Source organism: Dromiciops gliroides, chromosome 5 (assembly GCF_019393635.1).
Source record: "Dromiciops gliroides isolate mDroGli1 chromosome 5, mDroGli1.pri, whole genome shotgun sequence".
In the NCBI taxonomy this organism is placed as follows: domain Eukaryota; kingdom Metazoa; phylum Chordata; class Mammalia; order Microbiotheria; family Microbiotheriidae; genus Dromiciops; species Dromiciops gliroides.
Genome location: NC_057865.1, coordinates 63,374,760 through 63,400,726, shown reverse-complemented (window position 1 = coordinate 63,400,726; position 25,967 = coordinate 63,374,760). Strand labels below are relative to the sequence as shown.

Here is a 25,967-nt window from a genome sequence, read left to right as displayed (position 1 = left end):
GACGGAACAGTAAAAACAATATAATAACTATTGCTAACTAATAATATGTGAACAACAATATAGAAAAGGAAGAGAGGAAAGTTTTGTCCAGAGGGGCGATTTTTTTTGTCCTCATGAACCGACGCTTTGACATTAGTCTTGCAAAGGGAGGGCCTCTGCAGAGAATACATGTTACAGATGGTGCATATTATAACAGAAAGAGAAAAAAACCAACAAAAAGAACAAATCAAAACTGTTCATTTAAAGTCTCTGAAAGTCTTTTCTCAGATGTCCTCTAGGTGTAGTCGTGGAATGGAAGTCTTTTCAGGGGTTGATGTGTGGATGCTGGTAATCAGCCAGGAAAATTTCCTACAAAATTGAGCTTAACAGAACTTTAAAATAGCTTTGTCAATAATCAAATCAAACAATGAAAGTTCTCAAAAACATGTCTAAAGGAATTCAGAATCTTAGTTGTTACACATGAAACATATAATAAAACAAAAATTGAACCATTCTTTAAAATTATAATATTACTATAGTCCCCCCCTTATGGAGGGTAATTGAGAAGACAATTGCTGCGATATTAATTATTAAAAATAATTTTTTATCTTTGTTTCATCACTTTTTGCATCATCTGCCTAATTATCCTCATGCCATTATGAGAAATTTAAAAATCTAATATAATTGGTAACAGGTGTCAAGGCCAAATTCAACACTGTATTTATCATGACACCTGAGATAATTATGGGGGTTACCATAAAAGAACAGAGAAATGATGGGATATGAGCATTCCCACACTTGAGCAATATGTTCTGCCCATACAGTATGCCAGGCTTAAAATAGGTGGATGGAATATATGTCCATGCCACCGAACATATTGGAAGAAACTGAGTCAGACTTAATCAGATGCATGGGACTGAGATGTCCATGGCATCAGGCATATAGGAGGGAGCATGGAAGCCAGGTGTAGAAGTGAGATGGGTGGGATGAATACTTCCAGCCATCTGTACAATATTGTGGGGAAAAATAAAATAAAATATTAAACCAAGAGAATCCAACCTCAACATTTGTCAAAAGCCGTTCCCTCGGCCATACCTTGACTTCATGCATGTCTCCCCTCATGTGACAATTCAGTGTCTGCTCTTGCATGTATTCCTCTTGTGATTGGATGGCATCTTGGCCAACTGGCATCTGATAACTCAGAATAAAGGCAATTAATGTCTTAAATGATAAGTTCCCATAATCCAAGTCTCATATGGATTTAAAAATTGAGGATAATAAATGATTGCAAAAAATGTGAATACATCTTGACTCAGAACACACTATATAATTATGCAACAATTTCAAATAATACCCCTTTTTTTTTTACTTAGTATACAATTACTTTTGTGAAAAATCAGAACATACTTAAATACAAGTTAAAGCACAACAGAAACTCAAAGAATTTTTTTTTTGAAAAAAGAAAACTTTTACAAATGTTCCCCTCTTTTTTTTTTTTTTTGGGAATATGCTTATCAAAAATAATACTTCTAGAATCAATTTACACTTGCCATGGCAACCAATTTGCCAGGGAAATGCTTTAAAGAGTTTGATCAAATAATCAGTTGAGGAAAAAAAAATAACAAAAACAAACAACTCAGAATATGGGAGCACAATACTCCTAGAATTAACATTGTATTATGAAATCAAAACCATCTTGCAATTTTTCAAAATTAGATAGATAAACGAATAGAAGAAAATACACATGGAACAATAAAAGACAATGAAATTCAAACTAAGGAAGTCTAAATGAATGTGAACTTAATATCAATAAGAGTATTATAAAATATAAACTTGATCACATGACTATAAAAAGCTTTTACAAATATTCTCCTTGTTTTAGAAACTAAGTATGACACAATCTCAAAAGCATGAAAATCTCTATGAAAATAAACCTATACCATTAATTTCAAAATGTATATGTAATAGCATAGAAATCCTATGTAACCTCTGAACTGACATTAATACTCTGAATGAATTCAGAACACTTTTGATTCCGATATCTAAAATCCCCAATACTCATATCAATACCTTGCTGCTTACTTCTACATTTCTGTAAAATATATACCCTTCCATGGCAAAAGAAGCGGAGTCTTGAACTATGGTGATGATTGTCATTCTTATTCGGCTTAAGTTTTTCTTCTTTAACCCCTCTATATTGTCTGTCGGGCTTTTCACCATACAAATGCTTTATAAGATTACTAATTAAAGACAAAAGCAGGTTAGCAAAATTATGAACAAATTGAGCATATCTGGAGTTTAAAGGGTTTTCTAAGGTTGTCTCAGAAGCACAACCAGGCTGGGGAAGGGCTGAGCCTGAAGCTGCAAATGTAGGTAGAGAAAGTTGAGCATGCGCATCAGATCTCTGGACTTCCCAGGCAGGGGAAGCAATGGGCTTGGCCATAGGAGGAGTAGAGGGTGGGGTCTGGAGAGGAGGGGAGGGACCAGAGCAATTTGAATCAGACTTGATTTTGAACTCAGGCCTGGATTCCTCTTCCCCCACTTTGCCTCCAGGTGCTAGGGGATTAAAAGCTTCTAGAGGGTGGGTCATTGCCTCCAGGCATGCAAAATTAAAGCAACAATTACTGTTAGAACTGGGAAAAGCTGCGGGAATCTCTTCAGGTTTCTCTGAAAAAGCATGGTTGGGAGAGGGAGAGATATTTCCTTGTGTGAGTAAGTTGCTGGCTCTTTTAACAAAAATAAAAAGAAAAATAGAAAATCCACAAAAACAAAGCATTAACATGATCTTATCTCCCATTTGTCTGGTTAAACAGACTAAAATCAAAAATGGGGTAATTAGGGAGTTTAAAAGGTCCATTCGAAAAAATTTAAAGGAAAACACAGCCAGTACACCAGTACTTAGCAGTTAAAGGGAGAGGGAGGGGAAATTTCTTACCCAACCAGCAGATCAGAAGAAGACTGAGGGTTAGCTTTCCTCTTCGTGGTCAGCCATCTGTTAAGGGGCTAAAATTCTAGCTAGTCTGTCTAAAATATCTAATGAGTGGTCGCCAATAAATTATAAGCTTTAGCAAGAGTTAGACCTTTAAGCGTTTATTAAGGAAAACAAGAATTTGGTAAAGAGAGAGAGAAAGGCCTAGATTCCTATCTATTAAAGGGAGAGCACATTTCTAGCTCCGCTCTCCACCAGAGTCCAAAGGAAAGAGAGCGAGACTGAGCGCCAGTCTCTTCCTTCCTCCTCCCACTAGTCCGCGTCACTTCCTGACTCCTGGTCTTGCCCTCAAAGACCTTTGCTTCATGGGCAGAACTCTTCTACAGTAAGTATCCAGCAGGTGGCGTCATTCCAATCGTTACAAGCCTTTAAATCAGAAATATCACTATTAAGTCCATATTCCAAGAACCTCAAAGAAGAAAGAAAAGGACCTATATGTACAAAAATATTTATAGCATCTCTTTTTGTAGTGGCAAAGAATCAGAAATTAAGGAGATGCTCACCATTTGGGGAATGGTCGAACAAGTTGTTCCATAGGATTGTGATGGAGTATTATTGTGCAGTGGGAAATGATGAGAGGGGTAATTTCAGAAAAATATGGAAAGACCTATATGAACCAATGCAAGATGAAATGAGAAAAACTGGAAGATCATTGGGCACAATGACAGCAATGTTGTAATGATGATCGACTGTGAAAAACTTGGCTACACTGATCAGCACAATGATCTGAAACAATTCCAAAAGACCCATGATGGAAAAATGGTATCCACTTCCACTCTGAGTGCAAATTGAAATATAACTTTCTCACTTAATTTTTCTTGGGTTTTTTTGTAATATGGAAATGTGTTTTGCATGATTTCACATATGTAATTGATATTATATTGCTTGCCATCTCAGTGGGTGTGGGAGGGGAATGGGAAGGAGGGAGAGGATTTGAGACTCCAAATTTAAAAAGAAAAGAATGTCAAAAATAAATTAGAAATTTAAAGAGAAAAAAATAAAAACAAAAACAACAGGACTTCAGTTTCCAAAAGCATTTGGGAATCACTGGCTACTGAGGGTCATAGATAACAGTATTATACATTTCTAGAGCTAAAAGACACCTTAGATGATGGTGACCACTCCTTGTCTCTCTCCTTTGCTGGATCTGCTTCCAGATTATGCCCTGCAACCATAGGTATCCCTCAGGCTTCTGTTCTGGGCCTCCGTACTACTTCACTTGGTGATCTCATTAGCTCTCAGATTTAGTTAGCATCTTTCTGCTGATGATTCTCAAATCTACCTATCCTGCCCCAAACTTGCTGTTGAGCTCAGTGTCCAGTAGACATTTTAAACTCAGTCCAAAATGGGACTCATTATCTTTTCCCCAAAACCTTTCCCCACTTCTAGCTTCCCTCTCGCTGTATAGGGCAACACCATCCTCCCAGTCCCTCAGGCTCCCAACCTAGGAGTTACTCTGGATTCCTCGCTGTCTCCCACTCCCCATATCCAAACTGTTGCCAACACCTATCAGTTTTATCTTTCCATCATCTATCAAATAGGCCCTCTTCTCTCCTCTGTGCCACTACTCTAGCGTAAGCTCTCTTATCACCTTGTGCCTTGATGACTGAAGCAGCCTGCTGGTGGGTCTTCCTGTCCCAAGTCTCTCCCCACTCCAATCCATCCTTCATTCCGCCACAAAAGCAATTATCCTAAAGCTTAGGTTCTATCATGTCTCACCCCCTACTCAATAAACTCCAGTGGCTCCTATTGCCTCCAGGAATAAATACAAAATGCTCTGTTCAGCATTCAAAGCCCTTTGTAATGTAACCCTCTTTTTCCTTTTCAGTATTGTTATGCCTTACTCTACAATATGTATTCTTTAATCTAGTAATGGGGGCCTCAATTAAAATGAACGATAGATGGACTCTCCCTGGGCAACAGCCCTTTTTCCCACTCCATAAGTGAGCCATCAGTCCTCAGTGGATGAATTTAGTATCTGCTGCTGATAGAAAGTGGGTCACAAAGTTTACTTTCCTCTCTTCCAGATGCAAGTTGCAGTAATTTTAGAAAGTTTATTTGGTTGGTTATTTTTTATTTTAGGAGAAAGGAAAGATAGGAAATGAGACTCATAGGTAGACCAGATTAATGAAAGAAATGTTCTAGCTATGAAGCAATCCATCACCTACCCCACTATAGTACAGAAGGCTGGAATTTCCTAAGTAAAGGATAAATTCTTAAACTCTGGAATTAGGTATGAAAACGCCTCTGGAAGATATAAGGGATTAACAGGAACATATTAAACGTGCATATAATTGTTTTTCAATGAAAGGATCATAGATCTAGGACTGGAAGGGATTTCAGAAGTCTTCTAATACAACTCTCTTGTTTCAAGGATGAGGAAACTGAGGTATAAGGGAAGTTAAGTGACTGGCCCAAGGTCACACAGGTAGGGAGTACTAGAGGTAGGATTTTAATTCAGGTCCTCTGGATTCTGGAGCTAGAGTTCTTTCCACTGTAACACTTTCTCCAAATGTTGTTTTTGGTAGATGCAAGGTATTAAGTTCCCAAAAGGTAGAGGGAAATGGGGTGTTAAGGATAGGATTATTGATCACCTATTCTCTCTAGTCAGCAATTAGTCAATAAACATTTATTAAGTGCCTACTATATGCCAAGCAGGGAAGCAAGGTCACTCAGTGCATAGAGCAGTGGGCTTGGAATCAGGAAGACTCATCTTCATGAGTTTAAATCTAGCTTTAGACACATAATAGCTGTGTGACCCTGGGCAAGTCACTTAACCCTATTTACCTCAATTTCCTCTTCTATAAAATGAGCTGCAGAAAGAAATGGCAAAACCATTCCAGTATCTTTGCCAAGAAAACTTCAAATAGGGTATCAAGAGTCATATATAGATGGCACAGTGGATAGAGTACCGGCCCTGGATTCAGGAGTACCTGAGTTCAAATCCAGCCTCAGACACTTAACACTTACTAGCTGTGTGACCCTGGACAAGTCACTTAACCCCAACTGTCTCACAAAAAAAAAAGAGTCAGATATGACAGGAAAATGACCAAACTGTATTACAGAAGTTATAAGGCAGCTAGCTGGCACAGTAAATAGAGTGCCCAGCCTGAAAGTCAGGAAAACTCATCTTCCTGAATTCAACTATGGACTCAGATATCTATTAGCTGTGTGACCCTGGGCAAGTCATTTTACCCTATTTGCCTCAGTTTCCTCTTCTATAATATGACCTGGAGAAGGAACCCTACCAAGAAAACCCCAATGGGGTCATGGAAGAGTCACACAGGACTGAAATGACCAAATGACAATATGCCAGGCACTGTGTTAAGGGCTAAGGATACAAAAAAAAGACAAAAGACATCCTTTGCCCTCACTGTGCTCACAGCCTAATAAGGAAGACAGTACACAAAAAACTAAGTACAAAACAACCCGTAGATAGGATTAATTGGAGATAATCAACAGAGGGAAAGTACTGGCACATGAAAAGACATTGGGAAGGGCTTCCTGTAGAAGGTGAGATTTTAGCTAGAGCTTGAAGGATGCCAGGGAAGCCAGGAGGCAAAGGCAAGAAGGAAAACAGTCCAGGCTAGTTTAACCCCTTCTAGTGAAGTATAACAGAAAGAACACTAGGCTTTTCATAAATGAGACCTAGTATCGGTTTTGGTTCTGGCTCTGATTGTAGCTTCACATTATATTTAAATGTTTATTTATTTAAATTGATTTTATTAATTATTAATATTTTCTAAATTAATATCATATATGTACTTAATCAAGTCATCCAGTGATAAAAGAAAATATTTTGATAGTTTAGGGCTTCTTAAGATCCATTTAATTTTTGCATCTTATGTTGGCACCACCAGAAATCAGAAATTTGGACCTGAAATAGCCCCATAAATCATTGAATGATATATCTAAAACTGTATCTTCTACTCCAGAGGTGTCAAACATGGGACCCACTGGCCCCAAGAAGTCTACACCATTCCCAGTGTAGCCTCAGCTCAGATTCAAATGTGATTGGAAAATATTTAACAAAATAAATAAAAATACATACAAAAAATCAATAAGTTGTTTTCTCAGTCAAAATGCATGGTTTAATGTTTTTGTTTCTATTTGAGCTTGACATTTTTCTAGTCCAATCCCATGTAAATAAGAAGAGTCTCAGAAAGCTTGGGTGATTTTTTCATAATCCAGTAGCTGGTAAGAAGTACTTCGGTGCAGGAGAATGAGCACTGCCCCTGAGGTCAGAGGACATCGGTTCAAATCCAATATTTGATGCTTTCCCCCTGAGTTACCTTGGGAAAGTTCCTTTACCCCTCTGGGCCTCACTTTTATATAAGGCACAGAACTGGAAATTATGGTCCCTGAGGTCCCTGCCAACTCTACATCTATGAGCCTTTGAGCCTAATATGGCCTATACTAAACAGGTTCATTGGTCCTCTTGAAACGAAGGACAAACAACAACAACAGGCTCCTCAAACCCTCCCTTCTCAAGACTCGTCCACTCCTACAGTAGCTTGGGTAGGCCCATGTTCACACATCTCCCTAATGCTTGGTTCTGGCCAACTTACCTACTCAAAAGAGACAGACAGACAGAAAGAGACAGAGAGAGAAAGAGATGGAAGGTAGTAGGAGAACCAGGAGAGGGCATTGTCTTCAAAATCCAGAGAAAAGGGCAGCTAGGTGGCTCAGTGGATAAAGCACTGACTCTGGATCTGAACTCAGACACTTGACATTTACTAGATGTGTGACCCTGGGTAGGTCACTTAACCCTCATTGCCCTGCCCCCCCCCAAAAAAAAATCCAGAGAAAATAAGGTCTCTAAGAGGAAGGGATGTTCAACAATGCCAGATGCAGGAGAGAGATCAAGAAGGATGAAAGTTGAGAAAAATCTATTGGATTTGAAATTTGAGAAATCACTGATACCTTAGAGAAAGCAGTCTCCGTTGAGTGGTGACATCGAATGCCAAATATCAAGGGCTGAGGAATGGGAAGTGAGAAAGTATGAGTGCAAATGGTTTGGGTTTTTATTTAGGGTTGGTGTTTTTTGGCTATGGAAGGCAGGATCACAGAATGATAGCTTGAGGGGATGGTGATGGTCTAATGAAGTATTTTAAGGATGGAGTAAATTGACCTGGGAATGTTTATAAACAGTAAGAAAGGATCCTTTAAATAAAGAGAGATTAAAATTTGATGGGGGAAGGAGAGAGATTATCAAGGGTGGGGAAAGCTCCCGGAGACAATGGGATCGCAGGGCAGAGTCAAGGCATTGGCACTTGCGGAAGATTCAGACCTTCCTCCTATACTTCGGTGAAGGAGGAGAAAGTGGGGAATAATGCTGGGATGATCTAAAGTATAAAACTAGACAGAAGAAAGGACCTTCAATAGAAGGCTTTGGCTTTTTATTTTGTTTTTGTTTACAGTTAAGTATAAGGTTAGGAACACTGTTGAGGAGAGGAAGGGGAATATAGGTGGTTTGAGGTGTGTGTGTGTGTGTGTGTGTGTGTGTGTGTGTGTGTGTGTGTGTGTGTGTGTGTTTAATAAAATAAGGGCACTGAACTAGATCAGAGGTTCTTCACTTGGGGTCCATGAACTTGGTCTCTTTAAAAATATTATGATACTGTATTTCAACATGATTTGTTTCCTTTGTAATCATATTTTATTTGTGCATTTTAAAAACATTATTCTGAAAAGGAGTCCATGATTCAAAACAATATAAGAACTACTGGTCTAGATGAACTCTAGGGTTCCTTCCTCTCTCATTGCTATAACACTTCATTCTATAAGGAAAGAAAGGTGGGGGTGGGGTGAGAGCTAGTTAGGCAGGTAGATAAAAAGGAGCGATTGAGAGAGACCAAGAGATCCAGTGAATAAGAGAGAGATGCGTGGGTGGATGCTAGGTGACCTCGCAGTTCCTGTGGTAATGCCTCTTAGCAAAGCTACCAAGTAATTGTTGTGAGAAAAGCACTTTTTAAATTCTGAAGTTCTGGGAACCATCTTTATGGTAAATACTCCCAGGGCTCCTGCCACAATCACCAGTTACTTAGTTTTTCTATTCCTGCCATCTCTCACTGGAGAAGAATAAATACACCTGAAAACCCGGGGAAGGTTACCTCTATGTGACTTTTAAATTCTTAACCTCCTCTGATATTTAAAATAGAGTAGCTTTTAACCTTACACAGTCTTAAATACCGAGAAGAGAAACCATACATTACCATGGCAACCTAATCTCTGTTAATCAAAGCGAAGAGTCTTATTTTTCCCCCTCACATAATATGATTCATTTAAAAGCTTTAAAGACACAAAGCCTGAAAAGTTAACATCCCTTAGTCTGAGCTACCATCAAATTGATCTTCGAGCCTAATTCAAACAATCCCCCAGCGTGACCATTTGGTTAAGTAAACAGAGGCCAGAAGAGAAGTAGCCTAGGCTTTCTGGAGTCAGGTAGAAGATGATTTAGCAGTCAGAAGAGTAAATCTCCCCTTGTTTCCAGACAGCCTCCTATTGAACAGCCCCATGGAACCTTGGAACAAAACTGCAAAGAAGTAATATACACAGATCGATACCCACAATATGACACCCATACAAAAGCTCTACTCTGGTCAATGGACAAAGATCAGCTAACAGGGGGCAGGTATCAAGGCAAAGGTACCTGATGAGAACAGGAATTCGAGACTGAGTAAAAATGCCAGTCATGACAAGGAAAGTAAAAGCTAAGAATTTTCCAAAGAATAATCGAATGAGAAAAAAATGAAAATCAAGAAGGCTGATTTTACATGACTTGGGAAGGCAGAGGCAGAAATAAGGCTTAGACAAGTAGGACAGTTTTGAAAGCTATCAGTTGAATTTAGTATATGCTTTAAAAGAAAAGTGAGCTATATACAGTATAAGAGATCTACAGTTTATGCATAATTCTCTTTTCTCCATTCTATGATACATAAGCAAAGAATCATTCTATTTGGTATTTATGAAGTTTGGAATGAAAATTAAATTTTTTTTATATTTTTATTGAATAGAATTTTATTTTGAAAAGTATATGTAAAAACAAATTTTAACATCAATTTTTTAAAAAATTGTGTTCCAACTTCTCTTCCTCCTCCATTCCCACCCCCCACCCACTAACAGACAGAGGGGGACAGCTAGGTGGCGTAAGGGATAAAGCACCAGCCATGGATTCAGGAGGACCCGAGTTCAAATTTGGCCTCAGACACTTGATACTTACTAAGCTGTGTGACCCTGGGCAAGTCACTTAACCCTCATTGCCCTGCCCCCCCCCAAAAAAAAACAGACTTGGAAAATTAGTAAAGTCTAGAAATTGAAGTACTTCTATACAAGGTGGTACCAGAGGAACTCTGCATAGCAGACTATAGAATTCTGAATTTAAACTTACCCCACATTTAGATTGCCACTATATATACTTTACATACTATATAGAGATAAATCTGCATATATGTCTATATGTAGGCTGTGTATGTATATGTTTATGTATATTCAGTGTACATACCCAAATACCTTTATGTACCTAAAGATGCATCCCCGTCAGGACTTGCCCTTGCTAATAAGATCACAGGTCCAGTCCCCATCCCATTCCCATGAGTCAGACGTGGGATTTGAACAGGTAATGCCGACTTGGCCTTCTATGTGCTTTCCACAACACTATTTGTATTTGTGAGGTAAGAGCCAATTTATATCTGTCAATCTTAGATCTCCAAGTAATACAACATAAGTTGGCATGGACTCACTAAAATCTTCTGGGCACCTGCCTGTCTATTTCCATCTTCAGCACAGGTTTAATTTGTGATGGTCAGCTTCTTAGCTAGTTACAACTGAGGTAGGTCCAGTTGTCTGAGATGGCTAGAAAGTAAGTATTAGTGAGGCCTAGGCCATCGATCATTGACTCATGGATTTAAAACTGGAAGGAACATCAAATGTCATCTGGCCTAATCCCTTCATTTTACACATGAGGAAACGGAAACCCATAATTACATAGGCAGTAAGTAACAGAGCTGGAATTAGAACCCCCATTGTCTAACTCCAAACCTAATATTCTTTCCATTAGCAACACATTCATTGTTTCATTGGCATAATGTCAACTGACATGGGTCAGTGAGAGGTAACATTGCAAAATGGATAGAAAAAATGGCTTTTGAGTAAGAAAGACTTGGGTTCCAGTCCTACTTCTGATATACCGGTGACGTGACATTGGGCAAATCACTTAATTTTTTAGTGCCCCAGGCAACTTTCTAAGAATATATGCTACAGAGAATGGAGTCATGAGATGGTAATGTTAAGTGCTTACTATGAACAGAATCTGTTGGAATGCAAGTAGAACAATGGAGAGAGCCCCCTGATCTGAAGAAGTGCTCTTTCTTTCCCACCTACCCTCCAGGGGCAATGAGGGTTAAGTGACTTGCCCAGGGTCACACAGCTAATAAGTGCCAAGTTTCCGAGGCCAGATTTGAACTCAGGTCTTCCTGAATCCAGGGCTGGTGCTTTATCCACTGTGCCACCTAGCTGCCCCCCCAGAAGTACCCATTCTAACAGAGGGCGATAACCCATAAAGGAGGCTTTAACAGAAAGTCAGATATTAAATATTCCACAGTCCTTAGGGTACAATAGCTAAGCATCTTCTTTAATATCTCTTTCACTGTTAAAATCATACCCAATCCTGATATCCAACCATTTGACTATGCCAAGGACTTTCAAGCGAGAACTTTCTTTCCTGGGTTTTTAACTGTAGATTCTGAGGAGGTGGGGATTACAGAAGTAGAAGCAATTGCTAAGTCAAGTCTCCAAAGAGGTCACTTCTACCCAAAAAAGAAATTTATTTCCAGGACTGAACTGGAAACCAATGGTTTGTAATGAGGCTTAGAAAGACAACCACTCCTGGGGTCTCTTGAGTTGAACTGCCTGCCAGTGGCGGTTGATTAGCAGCTGGTGTTGGTGGTTCAGAGGTCCACCCATTCACCAGACTTATTGCTCTCCTCATTTTTAGCTGTGAGGACCTGAACTGGAATTAGGGTTCTTTGTCTGAGGAGCATTACTATTCCCAAGGCTCTTGAGTTTAGGTTGAGAGAAGGTGCTAATTTATCTTAGCAGAAGACTGTCCTCATCAAGACTTGCCCCTGCTAATGAGATGACAAGTCTAGTCCCAATCCTATCTGCAGGAGGCAGAGGTGGGATCTGAACAGGTGATGCTGACTTAGATTTCAGTGTGCTTTCCACAGTACTATTTGTAGCCCCAGCACTTAGTGCAATTTGGGGCTTAAGCACCTAAAGGCTTTTCCATTCCATCCCCTATTCTGTACTGCTGTGTCAGCATAAATCCACCCTCACTCCTGGAGAGTGTTTTCTCAGTAATAGCATCATACACACAAATTATTCCCAGGAAGGGACAGGGTAGTAAAAATTGATCAAAGAATTAAACCTGCCCTAGGTTTACCAGTCAAGGGGGGGGAACAGGATTCCCCACCGAAAATAACAGAACCTTACTTTATTTCAGAGGAAAGGGATTTCAACAAAAAGAAAAGATTACTTAAAAGTCCAAGATCAAATAGTTCAATAAAGGAGGTACATAAATAAGAGAGTGATTTTTAAACTCACACACACACAAAGCCAATGCCTGCCTACCCGCCCAGATCTACTAACTCATATCAATGAGTTGGAACAATAATACAGATTTAATTTCACCAGGAATGTGTGGCCTAAGATCATATTTTAAGGAATTTTTTTGAACCACACATAAGAAACAGTAGATAAAATGTAACCAAGGAACCAAATAACAATGGCTGCCATTTGTACGGTAAATTCATTTTGTGAAGTTCTTCAAACATGCCTCATTTGATCCTTTCCACATCCTGATGTTGTACAAGAATCATTATTTCCATTTTACAGGTTAGATTCAAAGAGATAACATGCCTTGCCCAAGGTCATGTCAAGCATCATTCCTAAGGGTCAAAGCCAAGATTTGATCTCACATCTTTGGATTTCTATTCCAGCACTTTTTTCCACTTTTTCTTTTAAAATAAAAACAGTGGCCAATCAAAGGATCATATATCAAGAGCTGAGGGGACCTCATATGCCTCTGAGACCAACCCTTGGGTTTATATTTTATAGGTAAGGAAACAGGCTGAGGTCCAGGCTTTAGGCTGAATGACTCACCTAAAATGAAACAGAAAGTGTCAGAATCAGGATTAGAACTCAGTTCTTCTGACCTTCCACCAACAATGAATTCAGGTTTTCTGACCTTCATTTGTAAAAGAGGGATAATTATAACACCTACCTCCCAGGGTTGCTGTTAGGATCAAATGAGATCATTGTAAAGCACTTAGCATAGTGCCTGACTACAGGAAACGTTTTATCATCTATCTATATGTTAGTTATCATTATTGTTATTTCATCAAGTATACTTTCCTACTGCCTCTCAAATGTAGAGACAGAAGAGACCTTGTATGATATTGCACAAGGTGAGAGAGAGAGATAGAATCAGAATTCCAACCCGGGTCCTCTAACTCGAAACCTAGTGTTCTTTTCACTGTAGCACGTGGTCTCAGACAGTTCCCATCAGTCTTATGCACATTCATAATGTATAGTAAAATTAGGTCAAATGTATTACAAAATCTCTGAAGGCAAATTTCTACAGATTAGGATACACTGTACACAGCTTCACTTACCCTAAGAGACTGAAATAAAACAAACGCCTTCACAGTTAAAAATATGTTCTTCTCTCAAACACTTGGTCTACCTTTTTCATTCTGTAAAAAATTAGATTCAATTTCTGTAAAAACTTTGGAAATTAAGTTGAACTCTGCTCCCTCCACCTCCACCTCATCTCCAGCATTTCTTTCACAGTAGAATCATTATTCAATATGTTATCCATGACACTCTTGGTCCCTAAGGATAGGTCTGATTATCAAAAATGAAATCATTAGGGGGCAGCTAGGTGGTGAAGTGGATAAAGCAGCGGCCCTGGATTCAGGAGGACCTGAGTTCAAATCTACGCCTCAGACACTTGTCACTTAACCCTCATTGCCCCGCCAAAAATAAATAAATAAAATTATTTTAAATGAAATCATTACATTGTTATCATTTGTAATCTGCAAATAAACAAAGGAATCTCATCTGCAAGAGCACATTATAATGACTTGCTTCACTTTGCCTGTTAATTCAAGCCCTACTCCTTCTTAGACCACTGGGAACCTAAATATTAGCAGCACAAAATGATAGTCATTCTCCTCTCTAGGTTCCCATTGGATATTTTGTCCTAGCTCACCAAAATGTCCCATCATGCTTTCTCTGCTGCTTTGTAGCAGATGGCAATGTGTCAAAATGAATACTAGTACTGCCTCAACGAGTAGAGTGTCATACGAAGCTGTGCTCAGCCTCCCTGACCTGTCTTATGGGCTGGTTTCTCACTTTGGGTTTATTTTAAACTTCCAGTCTTTGTTAAAGAATTTGCTTAGTCTTTGACTCAACCTAAACTTCACAAGCAATTTTCATTGCAGTCTTCTCTTGGTTCCTTAAGGGACTGTTCTCCTTTATCCATGCTGTTAGCATCAACTTCATTGCAAAATGTTATCTCCATCAGCCCTGTACAGAATAGAAAATGGCACCTATAGAACTTTTGGGTAAGGGACTTAATGAACACACTGCATTCAAGAGAAAGCATTTCATTTTTCAAAGTTACTTCTTTTCAATATAATTATTTCATACAACATCTTACCTCTGAACTGTTCAAATGGCATTTATGAGTTCCTGAAAACCAGCCATCACTTGAACACTGGTCAATGTCCACCTTCTGAAGACTTACGTCAATTTTCATGACACCTCTGAGAGACAGAGACAAAGACAGAGAGATGGAGAGAGAGAAACAGGAGAAAGAGAAAACACAAGAATTAATATGGGCATCGAAGCTTTCAAATTCTCCATTCAACCCTTTGAACCAGATATAGCAATATAAAGAAAACTATTGACAAAGGAGAAATCATCTAATTTGCCAAAAGACAATGGTATCACAGGGAAAGGAAAACTAAATTAGAATTGACGTAAAGACTTTGCAAACCTTAAACCACTATATAAATGCTAGTTATTATAATTATTATTGATATTATTTTTGACAGAAGAAATTCCCAATTTGTAATACTTCCAATGTTTATTTGGTATTTATGAAGGGGCAGGTGTTTTTTGGCATAGTGAAGACATGGCGGCAATCAAGGGGACAGGCTGGGTAAAAAGAAGCATGGCCACACACAATTTCCCACCCTACCATCACTCTGCATTATAGCCATCTAGGAAAATCAATGCTAGATCACTTAGAACCACAGAAGTGCAGACTTGGAAGGGACATTGGAGGTCACATAGTCCCACCATAATAATTTTACAAATTAAAAACTTTTGCTTAGAGAAATGGCATCATTTTCCCAAGACCACATAGCTGATTAGTGGCAGAGCCTGAACAAGGGTCTAAGACTCCAAACCCAAGGTTCATGACATCCTCAATGCTTCCAACCCTCACCTTTCCCAACTTCTTGAGAAAATGGAAAAGAATCACAGCATCTTTTTGAAGTGAATTGGAAAGAACATGTATATGAGCAAATAAATATTAAAAAGATTATATAAATGAACTGGTAGATGAATGAATGAATAGATAATAGAGCCAGCTAGGTGACAGTGGATAAAGCACTAGCTGAGTTTGGAGTCTATACTTGAGGAAACTGAGGCAGACAGAAGTAAAATGACTTGGCCAGGGTGACACATCTAGTGAGTATCTAAGGCTGGATTTAAATTCAGGTCTTCCTGGCTCTACCACGTTCACCACTTGGATTTACAAAAGACTATTCTCTAGATCAGTGACCTAATCTAAATCTCTCACGTGTTTGCAAGAAACCCAGGCCCAAGAGGTGAAGTCACTCCTCCAAGGTCACACAGGAAGTACATGGTGGAGCTACAACTCCATGTTCAGGTACTATGTCTAATGCTCTGCTGCTTCCCAACTAGAGCATCTGTTTCATCTTGATCCTGCCCCAGATTAGCAATGGGATTCTGGATAAATCTCCTTACCTCCTTTAGCTTTTGATCCTTACCTATTTAATTGACACCATAATACTAATGATGAGAGGCAGCTGGGCATACCAGCCTCCAAACCTTAAAGACCTGGGTTGAAGACCTGCCTCTAACAAACAGACACCTACTGACCGTGAAAGCCTGGGTAAGCTAATTACTCCACGCTCTGGGCAACTCACTGGGGCAGTGAGGTGGCCCAGTGGATAGAGTACAAGGCCTGGAGTCAGGAAGACTCATCTTCCTAAATTCAAATCTGGCCTCAGATACTTACCAGCTGTGATCCTGGGCAAGTCACTTAACCCCATTTGCCTTACTTTCCTCGTCTCTAAAATGAGCTAGAGAAGGAAATGGCAAACCACTACAGTATCTTTGCCAAGAAAACCCCACATGGGATCACAAAGAGTCAGGCATGACTGAACAACAATTAGGGAACTCTCTAAGCCTATAAACTTCAGAACAGGGGCTGCCCTACATTAGGAAGGTCACCTCACTAGGAGTTCCCTATGACTCAGGGGCAGTCAAAAAGAGGGAAAAAACCTTACTAATATTACTTACTGTACAAGGTTGTTGTAAAGAAAACACTTTGTAACCCTGAAAGGCTCTGTGCAATTCAATTTCTATACCAATAATCTGGGGCAAAATTTTCCAAGTAGTTTATAAGTATTCCAACCTAAACATGAAAATTTATCACTACTGACAAAAAATAAAATAAAATCCTCACATAAACACATCTTTTATTTTAGAATCTACAGACAACTAGGGGAGATAGGACTACATAATTCCCATGGGGTGGGACTCATAAACATAGCAGAACAATAGACTTTGGGTTGAATAACATCCAAACAGACAGTGTCCTCTGTTTTTCTTCACTTCCTCTTGTTTCATTAACTTCTCTCTGTTTGGAATCCCTGTATGTTTTCAGACTCCTTTTTTTGTAGTCTCTTTTTACCATCATCCTGCCCCCGGCTTATCATGGCCAATCAAGCACTCCCACCTCCTATCCTGCAAAATCTCCCATGGTCCAGATCTCCTCTTATCCTAATGGAAATATTTTGTGTATTCCCTCCTCCCCCACCTTGTTGTTGTTTTAGTATCCTATCATCTTCTAGGCCAGAAGTGTCAAACTAAACCAAATGCCCCAAACCAGGTTAAAATTTAACTAGGAAATATTTAGCCAAACAAATACACATACATACATACATGCATACATAAATACATACATAGGTGAATGAATGAACAAATGAATAAGTAAATGACTTAACAAAATATACATAAATAGATGAATGAATTGACCATTTAATGTGTGGTTTTCTAAGTCAATATGGCACCTGCAGGGATCCTTATATATGGTTTAGTGTCCCTGTTTCTGTTTGAGTCTCCACTGTTGTAAGTCACAGGGAAATGAGTTGTTAATGCAATAAACAGATGCCTGCTAAGGGCACCAGCTAGCTAATCTCCTACATATTATTTTTTTTGTTATTTTTTTTTTAGTGAGGCAAGGGGGGTTAAGTGACTTGCCCAGGGTCACACAGATAGTTAAGTGCCAAGTGTCTGAGGCCGGATTTGAACTCAGGTACTCCTGAATCCAGGGCTGGTGCTCTATCCTCTGCACCACCTAGCTGCCCCTCTCCTACATATTATAATGCCTTAACCTAGTTATCCTAACTTTTGACTCGAGTGGGAAATTTTAGACACCATGGCAGGTCAGTAAAAGTTTGCACTGGGAAGTTAGCTGGTCTTTCTGTTCCCTTAAAAATCGCACCATGTGAATAATTATTGTCTCTCCCTTTATATTGGTTCTGCTGAGGATGGAATCTCATAAGTCTTAGTTTGGTTAGGGTGTTAGTTTACCTGGAGCAAAGGAGCCAGAGTAAATGACCTCCTTAATTTCTGGGCTATAATTCTATGACCTGGGATAAGTTTTGAAGAAGGTGGAAAGCATATAGACCTTGGTAAATTCTTGTTAGGCATTAATCTCATTTCTAATAGTTTTCATCTTTAATATCGACCATAAAAAACTAGAATAAATCAATAGCCAATTTTCCTGCTATCATAAATTACATTATAAATGGCTCTACCTCCATCTACTTCACTGTGCACCTGAAATGTCCAGCCACAGAGTAGTTCTCCCCCTCCATTCTGCCATATTTCTGAGATGGCAGTAGAATGTGAAGAAACTCTGCAACACAGGCAAGGTGTGGCTAGCTCTGAGACCCTCCAGCTTCCTTCATGCTGATGATCATCCTTTGATTGCCCCTGGAATCTCTGCAGAGAACTGGGCTCCACAGGAGTTGGGCATCCAGGATGAAATCTTGTGCATACTGCTGACTGTATTAGGGATTGCTCATAGAAAAGCCAGGTGGTCAGTTCAGCCCAAGGAGTCATCATGGCTTACTCTGCTATATTTGGCCATCTTCCGTGGCTGAGAATCATATCCAGAATCTATATAAAGGTAATAAAAAACTCAAATAAATGGCATTTCCCTTTGTCCTGCCTGAGCAATGATTCATTGACTAGGGTAGGAAGTGTCCCTAAACCGTCTGATGAAATTGACCGCTAATTGCATAGAAGGTGTAGCACAGCATCTGACACACAGTAGGCACTTACTGAATGTTTGCAGATCGATAGGTTCTCTCAGGAGACACCACATAAACAAGAGCCACCAGAAGCCTGGTGTTTGTCAGGGTCCTTTCTGTGGAGAAAATCACTTCAGTGATTTGTCAGTGGGACAAACAGATTGGCAGCTTCTTGGGGTGCGTTTTGTGCCCAGCCTGAGTGACCTAACCTCAATAAAAGGCTCAGACTTCCATCTCAGTTCATGAAAGATTTTTTTTTTTTTCTCATTTTGTTTTTGCAGAAAATGAGGCAAGGTGAGGAGCTCTGGTTTCCCAGCTGAGAAATCAGATGCTGACTCATCTTCATTAGAACTGCAACTCACCACACCTGGGAGGATTTACAAACCCTCTGGGAGGACAGGGCTAACTTCCTGTTAGAGGAAGTGTGGGATTTGGCTTTTAATTGGTAGGAAAGGAGTTTCTGCCTTTTTTCTTTTCTTCTCTTTTTACCCTGGAGAGGTAAATGCTCTGCTCAATGCTTCCCCACAACCAAAGCACAAGAAGCCTTTTCGAGTCCTCTTCAGGGCTATGGAGTGGGGTTGAAGCTTCTCATTTTGCCCTCTGAAAAGACCAGGTCCTGGGGCAGCTAGATAGCACAGTGGTAAAGCACCGGCCCTGGATTCAGGAGTACCTGAGTTCAAATCCGGCCTCAGACACTTGACACTTACTAGCTGTGTGACCCTGGGCAAGTCACTTAACCCGCATTGCCCTACAAAAAAAAAAACAAAAACGAAAAGACCAGGTCCCACAAGGAGGCCTGACCCATGGGAATAGGGTTACCAGCTCTGGAGCCACTGCTGTGATAAAGATGCAGTAATGGTGGTAGAAAAGGTGTCTTGAGAGAGGATGGCATAAGGATTGGGAAAAGAGATAAAAGAAAGGCATCATTTCCCAGGAAAAATAATACCTGGGGAGAGCTGCCCCCGAAGTTAAACCGAAGGCATGTGGATGCAGGATGGCTCCAATAGGAGTCTTCCAATAGTTTCCAGGTGGTTGCTGCTTATAGTGGGAGGAAAATGAGTCCTATAAAGAGTCTCCAGTTTAGGGGTAGTTGGTATTTAGAAGGTACTTTCCCACATAAATAAGTTGTAAAGAGTGTCTCAGTTACCAGCTTAGCCCTCAAAAAGCTAATTAAACTAAAATTTACCTGAAGCATGTTAAAACAATCACCTGCAATCTGGGAGCAAAGGAAACCATTATATTAGAAATCTTTTAGAAAGAATATGTTAGGGGAAGCTAGGTGGCGCAGTGGATAGAGCAGTGGCCCTGGATTCAGGAGGACCTGAGTTCAAATCTGGCCTCAGACCCTTGACACTTACTAGCTGTGTGACCCTGGGCAAGTCACTTAACCCCAACTGCCTCACCAAAAAAAAAAAAAAAGAAAGAATATGTTAGAGAAGTGAGAGAAAATGCATTCCCCAAACGTTTCCAAGATGCAGAAATGGTCTAGGTAGAGTACTGAAAGGGTAAAGTTTGTCTATGATACTCTCCTTCCTCCCTTTCTGTGTTCTTTTATATTCCTAGGTATCCAGTATTATGATATACTATCCTTGCCCAACCAAGCCTTGACCTATGGCCTAAGAGCTTCATACTCCCCAAATACCTACTTCCTTTTATTGACATGCACAGTTAAGTCACAAAAGGCCATTTTTAGGGTAGCCCAAGCCATGGAAAGTCTGAACGTATCATCTGTAACTAGAAGTGACTACCATAGTTCAAGGAATTCCCTTTAATTAATTAATTACTCCCTGTAAGATTCTTAAATGTTCCTCACACAGATATTCTTTTCTACCTTGCCATTTAAGAAAGTTTTTCTGTCTGATCTAACCAAAAAAAAAGATAAAATCTCCATTTGCATTCCCTACCTAAAAAACAGAGACAGAAGAGATGGGGGAAAGGGAGAAGTGGGAAGGGGGGTTTACTTGCTTAGAAATATCCTTACATTCCAGAAAGGACCATATCTGAAGTAAGATTGTTTTTTTCCCAAGCCTCTATAGGAACTATTCTACAAACAAGGCTGTGGCCAATTAAAAAGCTGAAAGATCCAGAAAAAAGAGTGAAGATTCAGAAGCAGGGAATAAAAGAGCACTTTTACCAATTAAAATGCTAGCCAATTCAATGCCGCCTCTGACACCTACCAGCCGCACCATTCCAGGGCCAACAACTTAACCACTCATTCCTTTTGAAAGCTCACTAAGGCTGAAAGTTGAAGAAAGCTGCTGACCTGCATTGGTGGAGGGAGTTCCCTACATTGAAAAAGTCACAGGTCCACTTCCTGTCACTATCCCTATTCTTCACACATGATATTGCATAATAATGTCTAGTATTTACAGTACTTTAAGGTTTGCAAAAAAGCTTTACAAATATTATTTCATTTTATCTCCTTATCACCCCTGGATGATAGATGCTATTATTATCCTCATTCTATAGATAGAGACAGATAGAGAGGTTAAGTGACTTATCCAGAATCATACAGCTAATAAATATCTGAAGCAGAATTTGAAGTCAGCTCTTTTTTTCTTAGGCAATCAAGGTTAAGTGACTTGCCTAGGGTCACACAGCTATTGTGTCTGAGGCCACATTCAAACTCAGGTCCTTCTGACTCCAGGGCCAGTGCTCTATCCACTGCTCCACCTAAATTCCCCTAAGTCAGCTCTTAACTCCAAATCCAAAATTCTATCCACTTCTAGCCACCTAGATACCTAAGAATAAACATAGACTTTTCATTTCATTAACATAGATTATGTCAATTACTAAAAGCTTCACAACTGCCAAAGTATATGACCACAAGTTTTAATAATTAATAGCTAACATTCATCTAGCACTTTAAGGTTCACGAAGTGATTTATGTATACTTATATACATACATGAAATAAAAATTCTGTGCCTAAACATATATACATATATATATGCATATATATAAAATTCCTCCTGAATTCAGGGCCGGTGCTTTATCCACTGTGCCACCAAGCTGCTCCTAAGCATATTTACTTTAAAAATACAGGTATACATGAAAATGTATATATACATATACACATCTCAATGTGCCCTCACAACTCTGGATGGTTAGTGCTATTTATTATGAGTCCCATTTTACAGATGAGAAAACTGAAGCAGGTAGAGGTCATGTGACTGCCCCAGATCACCCAACTAGGAAGTATGTGAGATGAGAAGGGAATTAAACTTATCTTCCTGACTCCAAGTCCAGCACTCTATCCCACTAGACCACCCAGAACCTTGAATTAGAAGAATATTCAGGGAGCAGCTAGGTGGCACAGTGGATAAAGCACCAGTCCTGGATTCAGGAGGACCTGAGTTCAAATCCATTCCCAGACACTTGACACTTACTAGCTGTGTGACCCTGGGCAAGTCACTTAACCCTCATTGCCCCAAACAAAAAAATAAACAAACAATGAATGTTCAGGCATTATGAAAAAGTGAAATGAAAAAGTTAAAGAATCATGAGAAGACAGGAATTTGATATGTTTTTTCTTCTGGGGAAGGGCCTGGTATTTCATCTCTTTCTCCTTTTCACATCTCCTTCTCTTCCTATGCTTCTGGATGCTCCAGGAGACAATAACTTCCCCTTCATTGGCTTTCAAGTAGAAGCCGGATGGCTATTTGTTGAATGTTGCCAAGGGAATTCCTGTTCTATTACAGTTTGGACTAGATTGCTTCTCGGGTCCTCTCCAAATCTCAGCTCCTGTGATTCCATTCACAGTAGTTGCTGTGGCAGTATAGACCTGCTGGGGGTTCTTTGGATATATGAAACAAATAATCATTACCTTGTCTGTCTTCCCCTAAGGCTATGGTTTGTATTTTAAGAAATGATACATTTTTAAGCCAATTGATGGGCCAGTAATAAATGATATAGTCACTACAATCTCTTCTAGCATTCAAATGATGTCCCCATGATCATAATATATGTCCTGATTACTGGGGCACTTTGATAGTTCACTTCCCCAATGCTTCTCAATTTTACTCTGCCTAAGCAATGTTCTGCCTAGTTAATGAAGTCTACTTAAATGAGACTGCTACTTTTGCCTGTTTTCAGCATGTTTCAAGTACAGCATGCAAGGAACCTGGGAACAAAAACAAACAAACAAACAAAAAAAGCAACACTATACCTTTATTCCTAAATCAAAGAAGGAAACAAGAAAGAGCTTTATTCTTTAGTATGTTCATAGCCAACAGGTTAGAAGGAATCCATAAAATTGTATTTTGTAATCACTAAATTCTTTTTGAGTGCCAACCCCTGACCAAAGTGGTGGGGGTAGGGGAGAGGGAGAACCTCTACAAGTTTTATAAGGCAATACAGAAAAAGTGTCAATTGAGTAAGGACTGCCAGCCAAAAGTGCTACTGGAGTTTAATCAATACCAGTGAGAAAAGACAATTGCTAAAGCAAGGGTACCCCAGTATTCCCCACCTCCTTTTCCTGACTGTAAATTCCATGAAAGCTCTCTAATCTAAATTTTCTCAGCAATCTAGAACTAAGCCATTAATAAAATGATCACTTAATTATATATAGAAAACAACTTTTGTGAACAGAAATAGCCAAAATCTAGGTCCCTTAAGCCTTTCAAGCTAAGAGAGAAAGTATAGACAAGAGGTTCTTAACCTTTTTCTAGTCATGGACCGCTTCTCACAATAATGTTTTTAAGTCCACAAAATAAAATACTCAGGATTGCAAAGGAAAAAAACAACCATTGAAATGATGTAATTATTTTCCTATCCAAGTTCAAAGATCCCCTCAAATCTTTTCACAAACTCCTTATGGAGGGAAGGGTCCATGGACCCCAGGTTAAGAACCACCACCACCGCTCCACCACACTGTGTACTGATTAAGGATTCACATTATCAGGTATAGAGACAGAAGAGATACAGAAGTGGGGAAGAGAAGAGAAAGTGGGAGCCAAATTATTAAGGGATTTATACTCCCAATTTATAGAGCAAAATTGTTTCCAAAACAAAACCAGAGGGACTCCATTCCCACCCTTTTACCCAACAAACCTTTTCCACCTACAAACCTTGGCCTTTAATAAACATAGGTCATTTAGGTGAAAGCTGACTTCATTGCTACTTGATGTGATTTGGGGGGTAGATGTTTGTGTGATCCTGTCTTCCAGTAGGTGAATTTTTTGCTTCCCAAGTAATCACTGTGAATCCCACTAAGTAGGCCCACCCCCAACCTCCCTTCTTTCATCTTTTCCTACCCAGACACTATAAAATGGGCAGTCCAAAGTCAGTGAGTACAGTAAAGAAATTGGTTCCTCTGGTGATATAATAAAGGCATGTGACAGCATACACAATGTCCATTCTTTTCCTTCCCCACTCCTCTAACTTCCTGAGGCACATTCAATACCTGTTGGTGCCTTTCCTACAAAGTCCTCAAACCATTCCTCTCTTCATCAATGACAATGCAATCAGTCCTGAAATAGAACATCATGAGATTTGGAGTGAAAGTTGTTTTGCATTCTTCTTTTTAAAACTTCCATTTGGAGATACGATGCTTGATGTAGCTAAAGCAACAGAATAGACTTTGAAATTTTTCCATGAATTCAAAGTGGAATTTGCCATTACTATCTTAGCATTCATGTAAATATTAATGATGATGATGATGAATAATGATGACAAATACAACCTTCCAAAGAAGAATGCCAGTATGTATATACCTAGTTACACACACACACACACACACACACACATATGACTTTATAGTATACTTATTGTCATACGGAGTTATAGTACTTATTTTTTTTCTGATCTGTTTTAAGAGGAACAAGTAAAGTATTAGAGGAGAAGGATAGCATATGGTATAAAATGCTGGGCTTAGAAAAAGGAAGACCTGGGTTCAAATTATGCCTCTGACATTTACTGGTATAAGACCATGAGCAAATTACAACCTTTCTGAGTCTCGGCAACTCTTGTAAGACTTATCTACTAAGTTACAAATGTGCCAAGGTTTCATTAGAAAATAAGAAGTAAAATGACATAAATGACAGTTCCTGGCAATGCAATAGGTGTTCTAAAAATGCTTTATTGATTGAAGTAAAGTAATATCACTAATAGTAGCTGTAACTTGAATCCCAAAGCCCATGGGTATGTGATTTTGTCCTTGTTGATAGAGATCAATTCCCCAAAACTGTATAAGACAGAATTGGTGAGAGTCGAGTTACCTTGCTCCCCATGGGAGGACTATTTGATTCTGCATTGTCTGGTATATATACTCCTATATATGTCTCCTCTGATTTGTGTTTGCTATAGACTTGGATAAATGGGTTTCTTTACTACCTGCTATGTCTGTTCATTGTGGAATGGGTATTGGGTAGAAAGGGAGTCAAGTTTTGAATATAAATCTTGGAGTCCTGCTTCACCCATTAATGACATAGCAGTCAGAAGTTAATTTAAACCTAAAAGCCTCATCCCTTAGACTAATGGTATATAAGGGAGTAAATATATATAGCTCTAGTCCAATGTTCACTGTCTCTGAGAAGAGCAAGTAACCAAACTTCTGGCCCCACCATCTTGCTTGGAAGGAATTAACGACTCCCTTGGGGAAGTGTGTTGGAGGTTAGAGGTTAGAGATGTCTATTCTGCCTCCTTTCTAGTCACAAATGACACCCCATACTATATATGGGAGACAGTCCTCATTATAGGGTATCATCCAGAATGTAACTGATAGGTAAGGCAACATTAAAAGCAATGTCCACTCCTGAAGTGTTCTCTTAAACATTTGAATAATACTCCTTCTCTTTCAAAACCCAATCACTCTCTCATCCCTGCTTTTGTAACTCCCAAGAGAGAATTGGTTAATCCCAAATGAAGACTGACCTAAGTCACCTTCCCACTTCCCCAAAACTCTAGGAAACAAAAGTGCCATAGCATGGCTCAAGGTCCACCAAGAGGTGTCATTTCCCTAGATGTTAGGATTACCTATGGATTCAGAGAATCACAGAGCTAAAAAGAACCATAAGAAGCCCTCTGATCCAGTCCCCTGTTTCCAGGAAGATCAGTTACTCAATGAATTAAGCAAAATGCTCATTCTTCATTTTAAAGTTCTCTATGAACTCAGTTCCTTTGGTTTGTTTGATTCTGTGTTTGATTATACTTCCTATAATTGAATGATGGTTAGCTTTACATTCAACCAAATTCTCTATCCAAGTCTTGTTTGCCCTGAGTCAAGGATACTCATATGATCCTGAAAGATGCTTTATCTGTCCACACATGTATCACCAAATTAGATATATAGCCATAACCATAGGTTATGGTTATTTCTAATATTTTAAAATAATTCTCCCCAAACTTAGTGAACTGCTTAGAAATA

General features: G+C 39.3%; 1 protein-coding gene across 1 annotated transcript in view; it reads right to left on the bottom strand.

Annotated features, from left to right (window-relative positions):
* GPR158 (G protein-coupled receptor 158) overlaps positions 1 to 25,967 on the bottom strand; it is a 441,872-nt gene that overhangs the window by 396,112 nt on the left and 19,793 nt on the right. The window contains 1 exon segment of the mRNA XM_043967006.1: positions 14,688 to 14,793. Within this exon segment, the coding sequence (XP_043822941.1) occupies positions 14,688 to 14,793 (106 nt within the window).